Genomic DNA, 23,816 nt, shown 5'->3' with positions numbered 1-23,816 from the left:
GTGTCTGTGCTAGCTCTTGTTCCACTCCTTTTCCTGTGGCGCTGCATTTTATTTTCAAGTATTTATCCAATTTTCTTTTACTCGTTGTTGCATTTGTTTCCACTTCCTGCTTAGGTCGACGTAAGAAAAGTTCTCCACTTTGTTCATAACTTGCAAGCCAAATATTATTTCCCCTCTAATCAATCATCACCATCCACCCCTTGAACTTTCACAAACCTCGTAACTAACAAACCTCATAACATAGCTTCCACTATCACTAAGTATCCCTCTAACTATTGCAAACCTTGTAACTAACTGCTCCCATTATCATTAACCACCCCTCAAAACCAGCATCACCGCCAACTGTTCTCTATTTATCATATATCCAACTGTAGGCCAGTTTCATATTCCTTACAGTGCAACATTTAATGCAAAGTGGTTATGTTCTTAGTAATACTTATCTTTCATTTGCAGCGAAATGGGGGATAAAGTTGGTGCCGATCTACCAGAGGTGAGTGCTTTTTATTTCACTTTGGAGTAAAATATTCAGTGTCACTCTAGGCATATTATTGTCAGTGGTGTTAGTTTGCACTCTGCACTGAAAGCCCAGTCTGTAGTGGACACATTGCTGCTCCCCTGACTGTGATTTTGCTCCATGGAAGGAGTTGAGAAATGCAGATGTAAGGATCTCTGAACTGACCTCAGAGCCTAAAATACTGATTTGTGAACTAATTGAATAGTTGACAGTCCCATGGATTGGCTGATATTTACGCTGGCTACTCGCAGTCAAGCGTAGCTTCCCAGTGGGTAGCTCAGATTCATGAGGTATGCTTTCCTCTTCTGCCTTTGTATTCAGATTTTCTCCTTCAACAGCAACACAGTTAAAAAAGGAAATGACAACTGACATTGAAGGATTTTTGTAAGGCAATGTATTAAAGATAAGGGAACCAAAGTGGATAGAATTGGGTGACAACTCAACCGAAGTGAATAGTAATTTTGGGATGTGGGCCTTGCTATCAAGGCTTTTGAAAAGGCTGTGTTCTGTCATCAATTGAACTGCTGCAGTCCACATGGTGTAGGTAAACCCTTAATGCCGTTATGAGGATTTGACCTAGTTCTCCTGAAGGATCAGTGCTATATTTCTAAGTCAGGATAGTTAGTACTGGGAGGAGAATTTACAGGTGGTGGTGTTTCCGTGTATCTGCTGCCCTTGTTCTTCCAGATAATAGAGGACTTGGATTTGGAAGGTGCTGTTGAAGAATGCTTTATAAGCTGTGCAGTGTCTTGTGTTGCTGGTGCATATTGCTGCCACCACTGTGCATCAGTGATGGAGAGAATGATGTTTAAAGTGATGGATGGAGTGCCAAATACGTGGGCTACTTTCGCCTAGATGATGTTGAGCATCTTGTGTTTGTTAGATCTGCACTCATCCACTTAAGTGAAGGGTAGTTCAATGCACTTCTAACTTGGGCCCTGTAATGATGGGTCAGCTTTGGGGTGTCACCTGATTCCCAGTGATTCCAGTTTTACTAAGGTTTCTTGATGCCACATTCAGTCGATTGTTACCTTGGTGTCAAGAGCAATCATTCACCTCTGGAATTCAGCTTTTTAAAAATCCTTATTTAAACTGAGGCAGCAATGAGGTCAGAAGGCAAGTGGCCCTGGCGGAACTCAAACTAAGTGTAAATGAGCAGGTTATTCCTTTATTCGTGTTGCTTTGTAGCAATGTCAACAATATTAGGGGTCAACTTTTAGGAGAAGTTTTTTTTCTCTGAGAGAGTGATGTGACTTTAGAACTCTATGTTTTAGAAGATAGTGCGGGCAATATTATCATAAGCAGAGGTAGATAGCTTTGGGGTAGGCAAGAGAATCAAATGTTATTGAGATTGATGGCAATGTAGAATTTCTCAACCAGATCAGTCATAACATTATTGAATGGTAGAACAGGCTTGTGGGGCCAAAGACCACTTAGAGTCATACAGAACAGAAACAGACCTTTAAGTCCAACTTGTCCATGCCAAACAGGGTTCCTAAACTGAACTAGTCCCATTTGTCTGCATTTGGCCCATATTCCTTTAAACCTTTCCTATTCATGAATCTGCCCAAATGTCTTTTAAGTGTTGTAATTGTTCCCTCTCCTACCACTTCCTTCAGTAGTTTGTTCCATATTCGCACCACATTCTGTGTGAAAAAGTTGCCTCTTGACTTCCTCTTAAATCTTGCCCCTCTCACTTTAAACCTATGCCCTTTAATTCTGGACTATCCTACCCTGGGGAAAATTTTGTACATATGTATGTGCCTGTATCTTCAAGCTGACAGCAGAGCTGAAACTTCTGAACAACTGAAGGTTCCATCTCTGGTCTGCTCCCTCAGTTAAACAATCAAAATTATTCATCCAAACTCCAGCTCAACAACTGGTGAATTTGTCTTCACCCCAACCCATCTCCTTCCCTCAACAGCTCTCAAACACCCAATCTTTCATGTTAGAACCACATGAAACAAAAGGTGTTAAAATGAGAATTACCAGGAAAGCATAGGGAAGCATTCCCGGAGACTTTGCAGTATCCAGTGCCTTCAGTCGTTTCTTGATTTCATATTTAGAAAATTCACTGAAGATCTGAGATGCAGGGAATCTCAGGAGGTGCAGATATTTGTGGAGCCAACACTTCCTAGCTGTTGTTTGATTGTCCAACAAAAAATGTGTCTGGATTTTAACTCCTATTATTGAAGCCGTGTCAAATGTGTCTACATTTGCTTTAGAGTGAACTGCTCATTCGTGGACTGTGTGTGGTCCATGCCTTCCTGCAAACTTACATCAACCTTTCAGTCATTCTTGGATTGTGAATGTCTTGTAAGCTGTATTTATCCACAGCTCCAATTTATCTTAAACCCATCCCAGCATATACCTTATCCAGTGGTCAAATTGTTCACTACCATGAGTTAATCTTCTAATCCCTCTTTACCTAGTCATAAAATCTAGAATCTCTGTAGGAAAGAAATAACTTGCATTTATGTAGTACCCTTCACTGTCTCAGGTTGTCTCAAAGTGCTTTAAAGCCCCAACTATGTGCTTTTTGAAGTGTAGTCACTGTTGTCATGCAGGAAATGCAGTAGCCAATTTACATACAGCAAGCTCTAACAACCAGCAAGTCTTAATCGCCAATGCTTGATAAATAAATGACACTAGAGCAAACTCCTTAGCTTTTCTTTAAATAGACTCATGGTGATTTTACAAAGAGAACAGCTTCAGTTTAACGTTTCATTTGGTAGATCGCATCTCCCACAGTGACATTCCCATAGTATTGCACTGGAGTGCCTTTTTGGGTTTTTGTGCTCAAGCCTCTAGAGCAAGTCTTGAATCTAAACTTCTGACTTAGAGAGAAGTGTGTAGTCCTCTGAGCTATAGCTGATATCTAAAAATATGCAGTGATCCCAATCTGGGTCACTCTCCACTGGTTAGCTTGCACAGTTATTGATCCTGAGGAAAATTACATTAAAACTTGTAAGGTTATAAAAATTGTTTTTTATTTGACATTGAAATCTGAAAAGAAACTTGTTTCTACAGCCTCCCAAACCAACAGTTAACCCCCAGGAGGAAAGTCAAGAGGAAAAGCAGTTCCGCTCAATGTTTGAACAGATCTCAGGGAAGGTGAGTGGTACCTTTCATCAAATAATCTCTAAGCACATGGAAAATTTATAGTAACTTAGGAAGAAGTGAGAACACGTGAGCTTTCGGAGTAAGAAAATAGTGATTCAGGAATGAGAATGCTGCAGGTTCAGGAGTGAAAAATGAGAGGTTCATGAATGGGAACATGTGAGGTTAAGGAGTAAGAACACATGAGGTTCAGAGGTGAGATCACAAGAGTTCTAAGAGTGGGGCATGGGAGGTTCAGGAGTGAGAATATGAGGAGGTTCCAGAGTGAGAACATGGGAAGGTTTCAGTGTGAGAATGCAGTTAGGTTCCAGAGTGAGAACTTGGAGGTTCCAGAGTAAGGATATGGCATGTTCCAAAGTGAGAATGTGAGGAGGTTCCAGAATGAGAACATGGGTAGGTTGTTCCCAGGCAAATCCTAACCTGCATGTAGATTTCAAAGGTCCTGCTTAGAGTTGATCAGGTGTTGGAAAAATACTCAATGGTTTTGGCCATTCCCTTTCATGTTACTTCTTGATGTTCATAGAAGAAGGTGGTTGCGTGCTTTTTGGTTTGCCAGTATGGTTAAATCAGAAAGGATGGGAGTAAGCAAGTGTAGATTATAAATGTTAGCACAGAGCCGTTGGGCTGAATGGCCTGGATATGTATTGTAGTTCCACATAATAAAATGAACCATTGATCATTTTGAAGATGTACAGTTGTGATATGATGTTCACTGATTAAATCTTATTTTTCACTCTCTTCATTTTCAGGATCTGGTGATCAATGCTTATGAACTGCAGGACATTTTAAATACTATCTTTGCTAAAAGTGAGTTCATTGCCTACAGTGTTGAGTATTGCTAAAAATACAGACAAGCTGAAAAGCTTCCTATATTTCATGCAGCTCCGTCTTTTACTTCGGTTGTGTTGGCATCACAGATTGATATCTGTATTCTGACAACATTTACGAATGTGGTTAACAATGTAATAAAGATTTGATTTGAGACATCCATTATAGAAACTAGACCACTTGGCCACTCAAGTCTGTTTTGCCATTCGGTAGGATATTGGCTCATCTATGTTTCAAATTTCACATTCCCTTTATTTCTCTTGCCTAACAAGATTCCATATAACTCTGCCTAAAAATAATGAATGTTCCAAACTCCAGCATCTTCTGAGCACAGAGTTCCAAATTTGTACAGTCCTCTGACAGAAAAAAAACCCCCCTCATCTCCGCTCTAAAAGGACGATCCCTAATTTTAAAGCAATACCCCTTAAGTTCTGGAGTGACCTGCAAGAGGAAACATCCTTTCCACATCCACTTTGTCAAGACTATTCAGGATCTTATACTCTTCAACCAAGTGATCTCTCACTCTTCTAAACTCCAGTGGAAACAAGCACAGCCTGTCTAACACATTGTCATAAGACATGATAAGATATCAATTTAGTAAACCTTTTCTGAAACACCACATCATTCTCTAAATAAGGAGGCCAAAATTGTACACAATATTCAAGAATTGGTCTCACCAATGGCCTGAATAACTGAGATATAACATCTTTATTTTTATATCCAATTCCTCTTAAAATATAGAATAGCATCCCATTAGCCGCCTTAATTATCTGTTATACCTGTACACAAACATTTTTGTAATTCATGCACTAGAACATGCTTATTCCTCAGCACCTCTGAAATCCTCAGTTGTTTTTTGTTTAAATAATACTCTACTTTTTGTTCTTTCTGCCAGAGAGAACAAGTTAACATTTTCTTACATTATATTTTTGCTCACTCAAACTATCTATTTATCTTGTCTGCCAACTCCTTAAGTCATCTTCACAAAATATTTTCCTACCTATTTTTTGTGTCAGCTGCATATGTGGCTACCACCTTGACCTCCTTTATCTAAGTCATTGATGTAAATTGTAGGACATTGAGACCCGGTTGTCCTGCCAATCAAAAAAGACCCATTCTTGCATACTCTGTTTTCTACCAGCCAGCCAGCCAATCTCCTATCCGTGCTGAAATGTTATTCCCTACACTACAAACTCGTCCTTTTCGTAATAACTTTTGATGTGGCACCTTATTAAACACCTTCTGGAAATCTAAGTATATTACACATACAGTCTTCCCTTTACCACAGCGTGTATTACTCATTCAAAGAACTTTAATAAATTAAACATGATTTTCCTTTCACAAAACCATGCTAACTCTTCCTGATTACATTGAATTTTTCTATGTGCACAGTTATGATCTTTTTAATGATCAAATGTAACATCCTCTCCATGACAGATGTTAAACTAACTAGCCTGTTGTTTCCTGTTTTCTGCCTCCCTCTCTTCTTGAATAGAGGATTTATAAATGTCCAGTCCTTTCTTGATATAGACATTTTGGAAAATTAACAGAAATCTATTATTTCATTACCTACTTTTGATTTAAATAAAGCCTCAGGTGAAGTCCACATGGATTGGGAAATTTATCAATTCACAGCTTCATCAATTATTTGGCACTGAATCTTCATACTTGTAATTTCATGAAGTTTTTCTTTTCATTCTATCTTCTGTGCTATTTGACTTGTGATATTAACTAAGGAGTAGATATTCACCAGGACACCAGAAATAACTCCCTTGCTCTTCTTCAAAATAGTGCCCGGGGATCTCCTACACTTAGCCGGACTAAGATATAGCCTTGGTTTAACATCTTATGCAAATGAGAACACACCTGACAACTCAACGTTCACTCAGCACTGCAGTGGAATACTAGCCTTGGTTTTAGATGTGCTCAAGCCCTGGAGTGGGTCTGTGAAACTGGGACCATGTGGTTCAGAAAGTGCTCCCAATTGAATCATTGCTGGTACCATCAGGACAGATGCAAGAACACCAACTTATAAAGGGAAAACCTGACCCTTTTGTTCTCACCAGTACTTGAATAATACTACGTGCATTTTTTTGTTGTTATTGGGAGTTCTTCCTGTGTTGAATTTTAATGCTGTATATTTGGGGTTCACTGGGCAGACACCCATTTCCAGTTGTTAATTGCCCACTTTCTTCCCCTTACCTATGACTGAGGACTTAGCTACAGATAAATTGACAGGTAAGCTGCAAAAATTCAGGGAATCCTGGATGCAGATTCTAAAATGCGGCCAGTGTGGTCAGCATTTAGTAGCTTGTGGGGTGAAAGAATTTGCAATTGCATAGGCTATGTATGTTAAGATCTAAGGAAGATCCAAATTATTTGAGTGGGCCTTGGGTGGGTAGCTCCTGTTCCTTTGGATGAAATATATAAAAATACTTCCAAGTCCTGTCTTCTGATGGGACCCTTTGTTTCCTGCATAGTGCAAGATCTGAGCAACTCTGGCCTAAAACAACAAAACCAGGCCATAATAGAAGGGTTATGTAACTAATGGATTCTCTGTGTAAAGGGTAATGACTCTTCATGAACTGACTGTCATTCTTCTGCTCAGGAGATGGGTATTTAATTTATTATTTACCTGTCTTTGTTTTACAGGAAAGGAAGTAGCGATGGAAAGTTTTGACATTGAGACTTGTCGCAGTATTGTGTCTCTCTATAATGTATCCTGTGATTTATTTCCTCCTTCAAACTCAGTCAACATTTACTGATCTGCAAAAGTATGAGTTGCCATGAGCATCAAATTAATATCTATTAAATTAGGGGTCACTTAGTTTAAGTATCCCGACCCTTCAGGGTCACTGTGACTGATAAAAAATACTGATGTTGTCACTCTGAAGTGATTGTGAAAGAATTGGCTACACATTGAAGAATTTTCTCCTTAGTATTAAAATGAAAAAACTCAGAGATAGGAGGGCATAACCTTCTGCAAATTGCATTATACATTAAGGCATGCTTTTGTTCAATTCCTACAAACTGCAAATCTGAAAATTCTGTGTCTTTGAATTTGGATATGTTCTACACATGTATAGAATACCGTACATGAATGCTTATAAAACTGGAATATAAAAAAAAACTCTACATATAATGTAGCAAACAGCAATACTACTTTAACTGGGTACAACACAAATACAAGCTTTAATTTGGTGCTCAAATCTTTAGTGCGAGGCTAGAGATTAAAGTACTACCCACTGAGCCACATAGTGATTACCTAGCAGTGCTCCTGATGACCAAATCAAAGCATCTTAAATCTTGAGGAAACATTGCTCCCTATCAATTATATAATTTTCATCCAAATAACTGAGTATTCATCCACAAGCACAAGGCAACCAGTGTACCAAGCATATAGACACATAGGAAATAAGAGAAATGGGACCTACAGCCCTTCGAGCCTGTTCCACCGTTCAACGTGATCATAGCCGATCATCCAACTTAATACCCAGTTTCTATTTTCTCCCCATACCATTTGATTCCTTTAGCCCTCAAAATTCTAGGAAAGAGAATTCCACAGACATATCACTTTCTCTGTGAAGAAACGTCTCATCTCAGTTCAAACTGCAACAAAATATTTTTGCCTTTTAACAACCAACAGAGATGTGCTAGCAGAAAATAATATTAAGGATTACAAAATTGAGAATTAATCCTTGACTACACCTTCGACACAGAAAGACAATGCTGAAGGACTTGGGTTTGATGAATTCAAGGTCTTCTGGAGCCGAATGAAGCTGTGGACGGTAAAGAAATCAATAATTGTTGTTTAAGACTTCAGGACTCTTCAGCAACTGTGCAATGATGTCACAGAGCTGCTCATCACTGGGCATAAATAGTAATGTGGGTGAAGTTGAAGGGGAGGAGTAGAAGTCTGAAGTCCAGTTGTGTGAATATGAGAAATACCTGTAGAGAAACATGTGAAGTAGACCAACTAGTATTAGGTGGTAGAATTTATGCAATTGTCATTCTATAATGTAACAGTAAGATTACAGCCAAATATATCTCACATTACTATGGAGATAGCATTTGGTCATAAACAGTGTTGTAACGAAGTCTAAGCCTGAGGATAGTTCTTGACCTTCTTCTCGATCACACAATAAAAGAGTAATAATAAAAGGCTGCAGTCACTCCCTGTTATTTATCTGTCTGGTCTTAATTTTGCTGCCCAACTTCCTTCTTTTGCAGAGTGCTTTCCTGAGCTGTGACCATGACAAGTCAGGGACCATATCAGCTCACGAACTCCGGACTGCTGTAAAGAACACAGGTAAGGAACTGGGACAAGCACTAGTGTCAAAAATCAAAATAAGACTGAAAGAACTTGCATTCATATCATAGTTTTCACAATTCAGTATGTGCCAAACTGTTTTACATCTAACAAGGTATTGTACAGTATTTCAAAGGATGTGCAGCAACCAATTTATGCATAGGAAGTTCCTGCAAAAAAACCCAAATTATCTGTTTTAATAATGTTGATTGAGGGATAAATATTGTCCAAGACACCAGGAAGACCCAAAAATAGTGATAGTGGATCTTCTACATCCTTTGGTAGGCTAGGGCAAAGGGGACCTCAGTTTAACCCTTTTTTTTGAACGAATGGTACAGTACATTCAACAGAATGGCTGACCCTCAGAACTGCAGTGGAGTTCCAGTTACAGTGCTTATGACTATAGAGTGTGACTCTTAACATGTTCTATCTTCTACTTACCAATGGGCTCAAAACTGATGAGTGCCATTCGGTGTCTTGCTTGCACCTCTCCATGGAGCTTGCAGATTAATAGATTGTTATTCAGCAATGCAGCAGTAAAACATTCATAGAATCCCTATAGCGAGGAAGCAGGCCATTTGGCTCATAAAGTTCACACTGACCCTCTGAAGAGCATTCAACCCAGATCCACACCATAATCCTACCCCTGTATTGCTGTATTTCCTGTGGCCAATCCACCTAATCTGCAAATCTTTGGACTTTGGGAGGAAACCAAAGTATCTGGAAGAAACCCATGTAGGCATGGGGAGAACATGCAGCCTCCACACAGACATTTCAGCCTAAGGCATAAATTGAATCCGGGTCCCTGGTGCTGTGAGGCATCAATGCTAACAACTGAATCACTGTGCCGCTTTCTTCCCGAGATGTGTATATCAAATAATTCCTGTTTCTTTATGATTAATACAACAGCATCCAAAGGGACTCTTGCAGTGCACTGATAATATCCTTATATCTGTATCAAAGACCCCAGGTTCAAGTCCCACCTGCTGCTAGGTATGCCAGAACATATTCGAACAGGTTGATTAAAAATAACAGAACTCAAGAGTGTTGCTGACTTACCCACAGCTGACGTTTCCTACAGGAAAGGTACTTAGGGTCAGACAGCCATAAAGATGGATAGCATGGAAACAGTCCCTTTGGTCCAACTCATCTATGCCGACCAGATATCCTAAATTAATCTAGTCCCATTTGCCAGCACTTGGCCCATATCCCTCTAAGTCCTTCCTATTTATCCATCCAGATTCCTTTTAAATGTTGTAATTGTACCAGCTTCCACTACTTCGTCTGACAGCTCATTTCATACACACACCACCTTCTGCATGAAAAAGTTGCCCTTAGATACCTTTGAAATTTTCGCCCTCTCACCTTAAATCTATGCCCTCTAGTTCTGGACTAGCCCAGGGAGAGATCTTTGTCTCTTTATCCTATCCATGCACCTTATGATTTTATAAATCTCTATAAGGTCACCCCTCAGCCCCCAACACTCTAGAGAAAACGGCCCCAGCCTATTCAGCCTCTCCCTATAGCTCAAACCCTGGTAACATTCTTGAAAATCTTTTCTGAACTGTTTCAAGTTTCACAACATCCTTTCTATAGCAGAAAGACTAGAAATGCACACAATATTCCAAAAGTGGCCTAACCAATGTCCTGTACAGCTGCAACATGACCTCTTAACTCCTATACTCAATGTTAGAGTGGTGCTGGAAAAGCACAGCAGCTCAGGCAGTATCCAAGGAGCAGGAAAATTGATATTTCTGGCAAAAGCCCTTCATCAGGAATGGTGCTGAGAGCCTTGGGGGTGGAGAGATAAACGGGAGGGGGGTGAGGTTGGGAAGAACGTAGCTGAGAGTGCAATAGGTGGATGGAGGTGGGGGGAAAGGTGATAAGTCAGAGAGGAGGGTGGAGCGGATAGTTGGGAAGGAAGATTGACAGGTGGGACAGGTCATGAGGGCAGTGCTGAGCTGGAAGGTTGGAACTGGGGTAAGGTGGGCTGAGGAGAAATGAAGAAACTGGTGAAGTCCACATTGATGCCCTGCGGTTGAAGTGTTCTGAGGTGGAAGATGAGGTGTTCTTCCTACAGGCTTTGGGTGGTGATGGAGGAGGCCCAGGATCTGCAGGTCTTCGGCAGAGTGGGAGGGTGAGTTGAGATGTTTGGCCACGAGGCGGTGGGGTTGATTGGTGTAGGTGTCCTGGAAATGTTCTCTGAAGCGTTCTGTGAGAAGGTATTCGATCTCCCTAATGTAGAGAAGACCGCATCGGGATAAATGGATACAATAAATGACATATATGGAAGTGCAGGTGAAACTTTGGATGTGGAAGGCTCCTTTGGGGTCTTGGACGGAGGTGAGGGAGAACGTGTGGGCGCAGGTTTTGCAATTCCTGCGGTGGCAGGGACAGGTACCAGGAGGGGAGGGTGGGTTGTTAGGGGGCATGGACCTGACCAGGTAGTTGAGGAGGGAACAGTCTTTACGGAAAGCGGATATGGGTGGGGAGGGAAATATATCTCTGGTAGTGGGGTCAGTTTGTAGGTGGCAGAATTGTCGGCGGATGATGCAATTTGTGCGGAGGTTGGTGGGGTGCAAGGTGAGGACCAGGGCGGTTCTGTCCTTGTTGTGGTTGGAGGGGTGGGGTTCGAGGGCGGAGATGTGGGACGTGGATGAGATGCGTTGGAGGGCATCTTTAACCACGTGGAAGGGGAAATTTCAGTCTTTAAAGAAGGAGGCCATCTGGTGTGTTCTGTGGTGTTACTCTTATAAAATACAATGTGCAGATAAAATAATTACAGAGAATTCAAGGCTTGAAAGTAAAACATGAGCTTTGGAAGTATGATCTCTGTGAGTTTGGCACTGTGGAATCTGGATGGAGAAATTTTTCCATCAATTTGAGGAGCTGGGGAAATGATCCCATTACCTTCATGATCTGGAATAGTAGTCCTAGCACAGGTGGAATCTGGACTACAAATCCAAGCGTTTTGGGATGTGATTTCAGCATTACTGTAATCTGGAGTACTACACCCACCAACAGTGAAGGGAATACACTGTTACAGGGATCCAGCAAAGAGATTCTAACATTACAGATCTGGCAAATAGATTTCAGCATTACAGAGATTTGGCAAAGGGGTTCCAGCATTACAGATCTGATTAAGGGATTTCTTTAAACACAGGTAGAAGTCCTAGAATCTGATACTATGTGGACATAATTACCTGGACATTCTAATCAGGGCTTCACAAATCTTTTCTCGGTTTGATCCTATTTTATTGTCCCAAAGTGGAAGAGGAGGGGAGGGCAGGGTCACTGTTTTCTTTTCAATAAAAGTCTACCTTTTCATCAGTTTATTTTTGCAGCAACAATCATGCCTCAAACTTCTGTCCATCAGGCCACAACCACCATTAGATAGAAACGTCAGCCTCCAAAGGGCATCACAACTGTTAATATTCAAACTGTGCTCCATGGTAGCCATTGCTGACTTTGAGCATGTGATCCTAACATCTTGTCTCAGAGATCACAATTTGGGAAGCCTTGCTGTAAATTCAGTGTTCATGATAAGAGACATTTAGGGGTGGAAACTTAGAAAAAAATAGCTTGATCACATCCATAGAAGATGTTATTTAGGACTTTGCTTTAGAATGCTGTGCGATTAGATTAGATGGAAATCTTGGGGTGACAACACATTGGAAAAAAATGGGCACAAGATCGCTGCCTCTTGTTTTTTTTGTCCAATTCCCCCTTTTGCCTAATGCACTGGACTGAAATTGCAGCTGTAAGATTCTGAATGGTTTTTGGTTTGCAATTAAATTTGATTAGTAATTAAACTGCACCCTTTGATCCCCAGGGTTTCAGGTCAACAATCAGTTACTGCAGCTTATGGTCATCCGATACTCAGATGCGTACCTTCAAATTGATTTTGATAACTTCCTCCGTTGCATGGTTCGATTGGAGACTGCATTCAGTGAGTAATTGTTAACTATCAAACTAGACAACACTATCTGTCACAAACCAGCTTAGCCTCCTGCTAGATCAACAGAAAGACTTGCATTTATAAGTCACAGTTATTGGCTTCTGGGCATCCCAAGGTGCTTTTGAGCAAATGAATTACTTTTTGAAGCATAGTTACTTGTAGTGGCGGCAACGTTGCAGCTAATTTGAGCACAGTTAGACAAAAAAACTGCAGATGCTGGAATCCAAAGTAGACAAACAGGAGGCTGGAAGAACACAGCAAGCCAGACAGCATCAGGAGATGGAAAAGTCAACGTTTCGAGTGTAACCCTTCTTCAGGACTAGATATGGGGTAAGGGGAGCTCCAGACAAAGGGGGGTGGGGGTGGGGGTGGGGTTGGGGAGAGTAGTGGAGGGTAAGGTACTGATAAGTTAACTGATAGATAGTGGGTACGATTTCCACCAACCACTTCACCACCCCTCCCGCAACATATCTTCTCCTGAAACCAGAAAAGATGCAACCCCTGCTCATACACCACTTTCCTCACCTCCATCCAGGGCCCCAAACAGTTCTTCCAGGCAAGACAGAAGTTCGCCTTCATCTTCACCAATCTAGTCTACTGCATTCGGTGCTTCTGATGTGGTCTTCTCTACATTAGTGAGACCCAATGTAGACTAGGTATCCATTTGACCGAACATCTTCGCTGGTCCTGAAACGGCCAGCTTGACCTCCCCATCACTGCCCATTTCAATTCCTCCTCCCACTCCCTCTCTGACATGTCCATCCTCAGCTTCCTCCAGTGCCTCAGTGAACCAGACTGCAAATTTGAAGAATAACACCTCATCTTCCACCTGGGCAGCCTACAGCCCAGAAGACTTAACATTTGAGCTCGAATTTCAAATAATCTTCCTACCTATGCTCTGGCTCCCTTTCCACCCTCACCTCCTCTCTTCCATTCCAAAGACTGACCTTTCCTTCCAGCTACCAACTGGATTCATCCCTCCCTATGATCAACCAGGTTGTACCCATTACCTGCGCTCACCTATCACTACCTTACCCTTCTGCTACTCTCCCTGCCCCACCCTCCCCCCTTTATCTGTAGCCCCCCCCTACTCTCAAGTCTAGTACTGATGAAGGGTTATACCTGAAACGTTGACTTCACCTCCTGTTGCTGCCTGGATGGCTATGATTCTTCCAGCTTCTTGTTTGTTTAATTTGAGCACAGGAAAACTTCCAGTAAGACAATAACCACAGTGCTGTTAAGGAAGTTCTGATTTTGACCCAGTAACTATATTCAATGTTCTGTTAACTAGTCTCCCATCAGCCATCCTGCATAAATTTCAGGTCTTCCAAAACTCTGTTGTCTGTATCTTAACTTGTACAAAGTACCATTCACTCAACACACTCTGTCCTTGCTAGTTCCCAGTTTGCAATATGCTGATTTTATAATTCTCACCCTTGTTTCCATGCCCTCACCCTTCTGTATTTTTATAGCTCTATAATCCTCCAAGATCTCTACATTTCTCCAATTCTGGCCTCTTGACCTCCTATTTCCATCATTCCATTATTTGCAGCTATGCCTATAGATGCTTGGGCCCTAAGCTCAGGAATTCCTTCTCCAAATTGCTCCATATCTCCATCCTCCTTTAATTCATTACTGAAAATATATCTCATTAACCAAACTTTTTGATCACCAAGCCTAATATTTCCTGCTGTGGTTTGGTGTCAAATTTTGGCTGATGAAATTGGGATGTGCCCTGGGATGTTGAGTATCTGTTTAGTTGCTGATGGTATCCAGGTTCTCAAGAAGTGTAAATGTGCTGCCACCTTGTGGGGGTCTTGTTGCTGCAAAGTCCTGCTAACCCAATCGACAAAGCATTACCACTGTCAAGGTATTTTCAGTCTTATTGTAGAGCTTCTCTCCTGAACCCAATCCACTTTACATGAGAATTACTTCATCTCTCTGCACTTTATTCACTATAGATACATTAGACCTCGGAGAAAGATACTACCAGAATGGTACCAGGCAGAAAGAACTTCAGTTATATGTAGCATGAGTTTTAGTGGTCAGAGGATACATACATATGAACATACGAAATAGGAACAGATGCAGCCCGTTCCACCCCTTGAGCCTGCTCATGGCTGATCTGTTTGTGTTTTGAATTCCACATTCCCATCTACCTTTGATTCCCTTGCCTAACAAGAATCTATCTATCGGGCATAAGCCCTTCTTCAGGGCTTATACCCAAAACATTGATTCTCCTGTTCCTTGGGTGCTGCCTGACCTGCTGCGCTTTTCCAGCAACACATTTTTCAGCTCTGATCTCCAGCATCTGCAGTCCTCACTTTCTCCAAGAATCTATCGATCTCTGTCTTAAAAATATCCACTGCCTTCTGAGGTGGAGAGTCCAAAGTTTCACAAGCTTTTGAAAGAAAATAATCCTCCTCAACTCTGTCCTGTAAGGGCAACCTTTGCCAAAGTGAACAATTTCACATTTTCTCACATTGTACTCCACCTGCCAGATTTCTAGCAATAACTTAAACTGTCTATATTCATCTGGAACTTCCTTATGTCTTCCTTCTTATGCTTTCTTCTCATTTCATCATCCGTTTAGCCCTAAGAACTAGAGCTAACCCTTCTTGAAAACATTCAATTTTTTGCCTCAACCATGCCCAAGAGTCTACAGGTTCAACACTTTCTGGATAAAAACATTTCTCCTCGCCTCAGTCCTAAATTGTGGACCCTGTATCCTCAGACTGTAACCCCTGGTTCTGGCCTCACCAGTCATTGCGAACCTGCTCTCTGAGGTGATCATAGTTAAATAATTAGAATGATATGCCCTGTAGTATTTACTGTAGATTTTGTTTTAAAAACAGGGTCATTCAAAGCATGTGACACCCGACAGACTGGTGAGGTGACACTGAATTTAATGCAGGTAAGAACTTGACTAGATAAGAAAATTTCAGCTTACCAACGTTTAATGCAGATCTATATGCCCAATCACACCCACCAAGAGCAGTATCCTCAGACTCTGGAATACTGTTAGGGTCATTTGCATGTATATGGGAACAGAAATGATAAACACACTATGTGTCCAAATATCAATGTGTTTAACAATACAAGGTGAACCTTGGGATAGTCTTGACTCATGTGAGGGAAATCTGCAAACAACAGATTCTAACAGATCCTGTCTCCCAACAGCAGTTTAATTTCATTCAGATACATATCAGATGCACTTCTCGATTGATTTTCTATCTTTAAGTGATCAATATTTGTTTAACAACTTATCCAAAATACAGGACTCCCAACAATGCAGCCCTCAGTGCTTCACTGAAATGTCAGCCTAGAATTTGAACTCAAGTTTCTCTTGTGGGACTTGAATCTGCTGATTCGGAAGTACTTTCTACTGAACCACAATGTTGGCATCTGGTATGGATCTCACTGAGATGTGCAGTGACACTATTTCAAATTTATAGCTAAAAAAGATTGATCAGGGCTATTTGTTAAGTTGTTATTTTCTTAACATAACTTTTTTTCAAAATGATCTACGAGTGATCATTCTGCAGCTGTGAAAAGAGACAACCAATCTCACTGGGTGTCTGAAAACCCTAATCGAGTTTAATTCCTTGACCACTTCAATTCCTCCCTCCTGAAGGAGTTGCTTATGGCGGGGCCTCCTTTCACAATCTACCCCCCTCTCTCAACCTCTTCAAATAAGAGGGTGATCCCAGTGTTTGAAGAACTGTGCAAAGTGACATACATTTTTTTATCTTTCTGATGTGCAGGATCTCAATGTAAATGGCCCTTTTTAAATTTCAGTGTATTAGTGCATCGAGTCAGGTCCCTGCTTCTCATGCCCAGTGAGTAGATTGTCTCTGTGCCCACTGTCCTTCTCTTCTGCCACTGCAATATCTTCTCCTCATCTTAGATTGCTTCTAACTTTATTATTTTAGCTGCTGATAGTTTACTTGTTTGATGCAAAAATCAGGATCTACTTAATTTAGAACTCTGTTTAACTAATGGTATTGTGCTTTTCAAACAGTGGCTCTACATGACAATGAATATTTGAAGATGGAACTGGAGATCATCAGACTTCAGTACTTTTCACCAAATGATCTTAATTTCAGCATTAACAGGGATACAATATGTAACAGAATGAGGTCTTATTTCTTTGAACTGTTCAGTTTGTTTTACTGTACTTTGGTGTATCTGCTTGTCCTTGTGGAGGTGTTTTGAAGACTATTCCTGGTTACTGACAATTTTGCTTTAGGGATATTATCTGCTTTGTTATTCCTCTGTTTTGAGACCAATGTTTGTATATATTTCACATATTATATGTTCTGAGAGTACAACAGTCCTTAGCACAACAGTGTCCCTTTCCCACAAGGGAAGAGAAAAAAAAATCATATCCAATCCATTGGTACCTAAACTCTCATTTTTTACATCAAATCTTAAGCCCATCTGTCTAGTATGTTAATTGTTTTATCTTGATCCCTTTTGTACTTCCATCAAAACCTATCCCTCTTGGTAATTACCTCTCCCATCAAACTCCAAGCCTCTGGTGTATGAACTCTCCTCCAGAACCCTAATCCTCTGTTTGAAGACAGCTCTTCTGGGGTTGTGGAATACACTTCCAGGGCTAGTGGTTTAGGTAGAATCTGCCATATTGTATTGGTTAGTAACAGAGGAAAAGTGAATGAAAGGAAATGAGCACCGTTCAATAAATAAGATAGGACAGCTTGTCTGGACAGTAAACGCTGATGCAGACTGGTCTGGACCAAATGATGGATTTCTGTATGGTAACTTCTGTAATTCTAGATAAAGAGTATCCCATTCAGGGTCCAAACGTTTTGTGCTCTATTCTCCCACTGAAATCTATCCATATTGCACCTTAACTCACCAATTGAAGGCTGCCCTACAAGCATTTTAACTCTCACATTAAAGTTCATCCCTTGAGTACATTAATTCATGGACCATGATATCTGATTGCAAGTTTGATGAATCCAACCTTTTGCCTTACTTAGTATTTTCATTTTAATTAACAGCATAGATCATTCTATCATTAATTGTTTACCCATGAATAACCAAGATTATGTGGTTGAAAGGTTGAGGAAAGGAACCATGCAATATTGTTTTTCAAGGGAAGCTAGATAAATATGTGCAGAAGTAAGGAATATCCGTGTTGGGTATCAAGACACCTGAACCTGGGTAATTTTATATAACTCTGTGTAATTTCTGGGGGATTTTTAATTTAAAAAATTTATCATCAGTGGCAAATATGGTTTTCTGTGCTGAGAATCAAACAGTTTAGGAACATGTTTCCAGATACATCAGATAATGTTGATATTGTACAATGTCTTATAACATACACCAGTCATACTTTTTGGTTTCTGTTCAATTGACCTGGGATTTTGTGAAGGTATAATGTAGGTCTTTCCAAGTCCTGCAACATTTCCTGAATTCAATGGTGCATAATCTACTGATTTACTGCCAGTTTATCCTGTTACAGAAACTCTCAGAATGAAATGAGCAGGACTTCAAGAATGACAGTATTGTTTTTAAAATGATGAAAATTGATTCCCTCTCCTCTCCATTTTATGCTGCTGGAGAGGACTTTTCCATCAGAAGAACCAAGATTTGCCTTTAAGCCGTTTGATACAAAACGGCAATCAACAACACAGAAACAGCAAGATCCAGACTCAAAGAGAAACAATGAAAACACTCTTCATATTAGAAACAATAGTGAGGAGATTTGAAGAATAGGAACATAAAAAGAAAATGTAGCAATGTTACAGCATAGTTAAGAGGCCATTTTGATTTTATATGTTAATTCATAATCCAAATATAGCAATTTCTTTCTGCTCCCCTCCCACCTCACTCAACATATTCCAAATTTAATGCAGTCTAATTTAATCACTGGGTGTTGCTTCTTTATCACAGACTGAGTAGGATCTGCCAAGAATGTACCAGTGTGTGCTAATACTGATCTGGACTATCTCAGAATATGCCAGACCTGTACCAGTTTATGCCAGTATTAACTTAGACAGTGCCAATACAGTTTCAGTACTGTTTCCAAAGTTGCTAACACTTGAGACAGTAAGGACTGCAGATGTGGAAGCCAGAGTCAATAAATATGAAGCTGGAAAAACACAGTAGGTCAGACAGCATCTGAGGAACAGGAAAGTCAATGTTTCGGGCCAAAACCTTTTGTCAGGACTCTTTCTCCAGTGTATGCCAATACTGACCCCGACGGAACAGTGCTAACCATTTGCTTTGCCAGTGATGTCTCAGTCTGTACAGAGGGAATGGTCTCTCTGAAACACAGATAGGAGTGGGGAGGAAATATATGACTGGTGGTGGGGTCTGTTTGCAGGTGGCGGAAATGGCGGAGGATGATGTTATGTATCTGGAGGTTATGATTTGGAGATGCCGGTGTTGGACTGGGGTGTACAAAGTTAAAAATCAGGTGGTTAACCACCTGATGAAGGAGCAGCTCTCCAAAAGCTAGTGCTTCCAAATAAATCTGTTGGACTATAACCTGATGTTGTGTATGACTTTTAAATTTATCCAGAGGTTGGGGAGGTCACAGGTGTGCCAATCCTGTTCCAGTCTCTGCCAATCCAAAGACTGTAAGTGTTGGCCAAATGTCAGCAGGGTCCCACATCGTGCAAGCGCTGTCCTAGTTGTGTATCACTGCTATCCTGTACTGTTCCAGTGTGCACCAGTGCTGAGTCAATACTACACAATACTTTATGATATTCGTGGTGTGCCAGTAACAATTTGAGAACAAAATGAATGGTTTTTATTTTTAAAATTTACAACAGTCTACAACCTAATCTAACCTCATTGTCTGAATTCTGCAGAAGAGTTCCCTTTCCTCATTTATTTTCTATGCAGTGTTTGTTTCATTCTTTTGCTACAAGCTGTTGCTGAATCTACAACCAAATCCAACAAAACCTTAACAACCATTCAAAGATGTGAAAGTGATTCAATGTCATTTTTATCCTCTGGTTTGGACTCTGGCCTGCATTTTATATTGTTTAAAGCAACTTTCTACTGAAGAGTTGAGATCATGGAAATAAAGTTGCTATCTAGTCAGTACTGTGTCAGTTTCTTGTTCTACATTGTCTGCAGTTATTTCCCTGTCAAGGACTCCTAGACCATTTTCTCAATTTCTAGAAGAAATACAAAATGAGGAGCCGTAAATATGATAGTTCTAATAAAATGTAGAATTCAGGGAAAAGGCTTTACTTAGATTGCTGAGAATATGGAATATAAAAAGAAAATGCCGTAAATATTAAGTGAGTTTGGCAGGACTTGTGGAAAAAAAACTGTTTACATTTTTGAAATGTAATAGGTTTTGAGAGTTGCAAGTCAATAGGTGAATTTGGAGTTGGGATAAAGAAATGAATTCCAAAACAGAGTAACTGTGCATGTTTGTCAACACGCAGAGCATAGTAAATATGACTGAGGAATTACACGGGCAAATTACTTTGTGGAAATATGATGCTGCGGTGATAAGAGAGACTCAAACATCGACTGGGACTGCCATAGCGTTAAAGGTTTAGATGGAGAGGAATTTCTTAAGTGTGTACAGAAAATTTTCTGATTCAGTATGTGGATGTACTGACGAGAGAAGGTGCAAAACTTGACCTACTCTTGGGAAATAAAGACAGGGCAGGTGACTGAGATGTCAGTGGGGGAGCACTTTGGGGCCAGCGACCATAATTCTATTCGCTTTAAAATAGTGATGGAAAAGGATAGACCAGATCTAAAAGTTGAAGTTCTAAATTGGAGAAAGGCCAATTTTGACGGTATTAGGCAAGAACTTTTGAAAGCTGATTGGAGGCAGATATTCATAGGTAAACGGATGGCTGGAAAATGGGAAGCTTTCAGAAATGAGATAACAAGAATCCAGAAAAAGTATATTCCTGTCAGGCTGGTAGGTATAGGGAATGCTGGATGACTAAAGAAATTGAGGGTTTGGTTAAGAAGAAGAAGGAAGCATATGTCAGGTATAGACAGAATAGATCGAGTGAATCCTTAGAAGAGTATAAAGAAAGTAGGAGTATACTTAAGAGGGAAATCAGGAGGGCAAAACGGGGACATGAGATAGCTTTGGCAAATAGAATTAAGGAGAATCCAAAGGGTTTTTACAAATCTGTTAAGGACAAAAGGGTAACTAGGGAGAGAATAGGGCCCCTCAAAGATCAACAAGGCAACCTTTGTATGGAGCTACAAAAAATGGGGGAGATACTAAATGAATATTTTGCATCAATATTTACTGTGTAAAAGGATATGGAAGATATAGATTGTAGGGAAATAGATAGTGACATCTTGCAAAATGTCCAGATTACAGAGGAGGAAGTGCTGGATGTCTTGAAACGGTTAAAGGTGGATAAATCCCAGGACCTGATCAGGTGTACCCGAGAACTCTGTGAGAAGCTAGAGAAGTAATTGCTGGGCCTCTTGCTGAGATATTTGTATCATTGATAGTCATAGATGAGGTGCTGGAAGATTGGAGGTTGGCAAACGTGGTGCCACTGTTTAAGAAGGGCGGTAAAGACAAGCCAGGGAACGATAGACCGGTAAGCCTGACCTCGGTGGTGGGCAAGTTGTTGGAGGGAATCCTGAGGGACAGGATGTACATGTATTTGGAAAGGCAAGGACTGATTCGGGATAGTCAACATGGATTTGTGCGTGGGAAATCATGTCTCACAAACTTGATTGAGTTTTTTGAAGAAGTAACAATGAAGATTGATGAGGGCAGAGCAGTAGATGTGATCTATATGGACTTCAGTAAGGCGTTCGACAAGGTTCCCCATGGGAGACTGATTAGCAAGGTTAGATCTCACGGAATATAGGGAGAACTAGCCAATTGGATACAGAACTGGCTCAAAGGTAGAAGACAGAGGGTGATGGTGGAGGGTTGTTTTTCAGACTGGAGGCCTGTGACCAGTGGAGTGCCACAAGGATCGGTGCTGGGTCCTCTACTTTTTGTCATTTACATAAATGATTTGGATGCGAGCATAAGAGGTACAGTTAGTAAGTTTGCAGATGACACCAAAATTAGAGGAGTAATGGACAGCGAAGAAGGTTACCTCAGATTACAACAGGATCTGGACCAGATGGGCCAATGGGCTGAGAAGTGGCAGATAGAGTTTAATTCAGATAAATGCGAGGTGCTGCATTTTGGGAAAGCAAATCTTAGCAGGATTTATACACTTAATGGTAAGGTCCTAGGGAGTGTTGCTGAACAAAGAGACCTTGGAGTGCAGGTTCACAGCTCCTTGAAAGTGGAGTGCAGGTAGATAGGATAGTGAAGAAGGTGTTTGGTATGCTTTCCTTTATTGTCAGAGTATTGAGTACAGGAGTTGGGAGGTCATGTTGCGGCTGTACAGGACATTGGTTAGGCCACTGTTGGAATATTGCATGCAATTCTGGTCTCCTTCCTATCGGAAAAATGTTGTGAAACTTGAAAGGGTTCAGAAAAGATTTACAAGGATGTTGCCAGGGTTGGAGGATCTGAGCTACAGAGAGAGGCTGAACAGGCTGGGGCTGTTTTCCCTAGAGTGTCGGAGGCTGAGGGGTGATCTTATAGAGGTTTATAAAATGATGAGGGGCATGGATAGGATAAATAGACAAAGTCTTTTCCCTGGGGTCGGGGAGTCCAGAACTAGAGGGGTTTAGGGTGAGAGGGGAAAGATATAAAAGAAACCTCAGGGGCAACGTTTTCACGCAGAGGGTGGTACGTGTATGGAATGAACTGCCAGAGGATGTGGTGGAGGCTGGTACAATTGCAACATTTAAGAGGCAATTTGATGGGTATACGAATAAGAAGGGTTTTGAGGGATATGGGCCGGGTGCTGGCAGGTGGGACGAGTTTGGGTTGTGATATCTGGTCGGCATGGACGGGTTGGACCGAAGGGTCTGTTTCCATGCTGTACATCTCTATAACTCTACAACCTGGCTCAAGGAAGGACAAGGCTGGGTGTTAAATATTCCTGGGTCTAAGTCTTTCAGGAAAGATAGAATATGAAGGAAAGAAGGAGTAGTAATATTGGTAAAGGATGGCATTGCAGTGCTGGAGAAAGAGAATGTCTTTTTAAGAACAGAGTCAATTTGGCTAGAGCTATGGAAGTAAAAGGGTCCAATTGCATTGCTTAGTATAGTCAATGACCATTAACTAGTGGAAAAGTTATTAAGAAACAAATCTGCAGGGAAATTACAGGGAAATGCCAACATTACATATAGTTAATATATTGGAATTAAATTTTACAAATATATATTAAGATGTTTCTAGTGCCAGGAGCAGCGAGAGATTAATGTTCCTAGAATGTGTTCAAGATACTTTCTACAGCAATATGTCAGTGGAGGATCATTTAGGACATAGTAGTCATTGTATCATAAGGTGGTGGGGGAGAATGAAATGCAACAATCCAGAGTAAGAAAAATCAACTGGTGGACAGCTGACTTCATTGAGCAAGAACAGAAACGGGCAGAATTAACTAGAACTGGAGGTTGGCAGGAATACAGTAAGTGAACTATGAGCCAACTTCAAAGAAGAGACAGTTCCGTACAGTCAAAACTTTTTCCCTCTAATGAGAAAGGTAGGACAAATAAATCCAGAGTTCCCTGCATGACAAAAGAAGTAGAAATTAACGTTACAAAGTGCTTGTGACAGGTATAAGGCAGAAAATACAAGACAACCAAGGTTTAGAGGAAAGGTGAAAAAGCAAAAAAAAAAGAAGCAAAGAAGAATTATGCAGTGAACTTAGAGGGGATTCCCTGTCTTCTATACGAATATAAACAGTTGGAGACTAGGACTGATGAGAGACAAAAAAAGGGGGATTTACATAGAAACAGGGGACATTGCTGAGACACTAAGTGAATATTTTGCATTTGTCTTTACAAAAGAAACAGATGCTGCCCAAGCCATGATGATAGAAGAGGAAACATTGCTACTAAAGGGTTCAAAATCAATAAGAGAGCAGCCTTTTATAAGATTGTTGGTAAGGCATCAGAGTGTGAGAGTAGGAAATTACTGAGACACTGGTTATAATCTTTCAATTCTCCCTGGAAGACTGGAGAATAGCAAACATGACAGA

At 40.7% G+C, this 23,816-nt stretch overlaps 1 protein-coding gene across 1 annotated transcript in view; it reads left to right on the top strand.

Moving 5' to 3' along the window:
- Window positions 1-19,806, top strand: part of capn9 (calpain 9) — a 69,990-nt gene extending 50,184 nt beyond the window's left edge. Inside the window, exons 12-20 of the mRNA XM_072558821.1 lie at window positions 454-490; window positions 3,545-3,628; window positions 4,384-4,441; window positions 7,115-7,179; window positions 8,182-8,250; window positions 8,693-8,771; window positions 12,604-12,720; window positions 15,585-15,643; window positions 16,751-19,806. Of these exons, the coding sequence (XP_072414922.1) occupies window positions 454-490; window positions 3,545-3,628; window positions 4,384-4,441; window positions 7,115-7,179; window positions 8,182-8,250; window positions 8,693-8,771; window positions 12,604-12,720; window positions 15,585-15,643; window positions 16,751-16,777 (595 nt within the window). The 3' untranslated portion in view covers window positions 16,778-19,806. The remainder of the gene's footprint in view (window positions 1-453; window positions 491-3,544; window positions 3,629-4,383; window positions 4,442-7,114; window positions 7,180-8,181; window positions 8,251-8,692; window positions 8,772-12,603; window positions 12,721-15,584; window positions 15,644-16,750) is intronic.
- Window positions 19,807-23,816: the final 4,010 nt, after the last annotated feature.

Source organism: Chiloscyllium punctatum, chromosome 3 (assembly GCF_047496795.1).
Source record: "Chiloscyllium punctatum isolate Juve2018m chromosome 3, sChiPun1.3, whole genome shotgun sequence".
NCBI classification, from domain to species: domain Eukaryota; kingdom Metazoa; phylum Chordata; class Chondrichthyes; order Orectolobiformes; family Hemiscylliidae; genus Chiloscyllium; species Chiloscyllium punctatum.
Note: the sequence above shows the minus strand (reverse complement) of the source record. Positions and strands in the feature narration are given on the sequence as shown.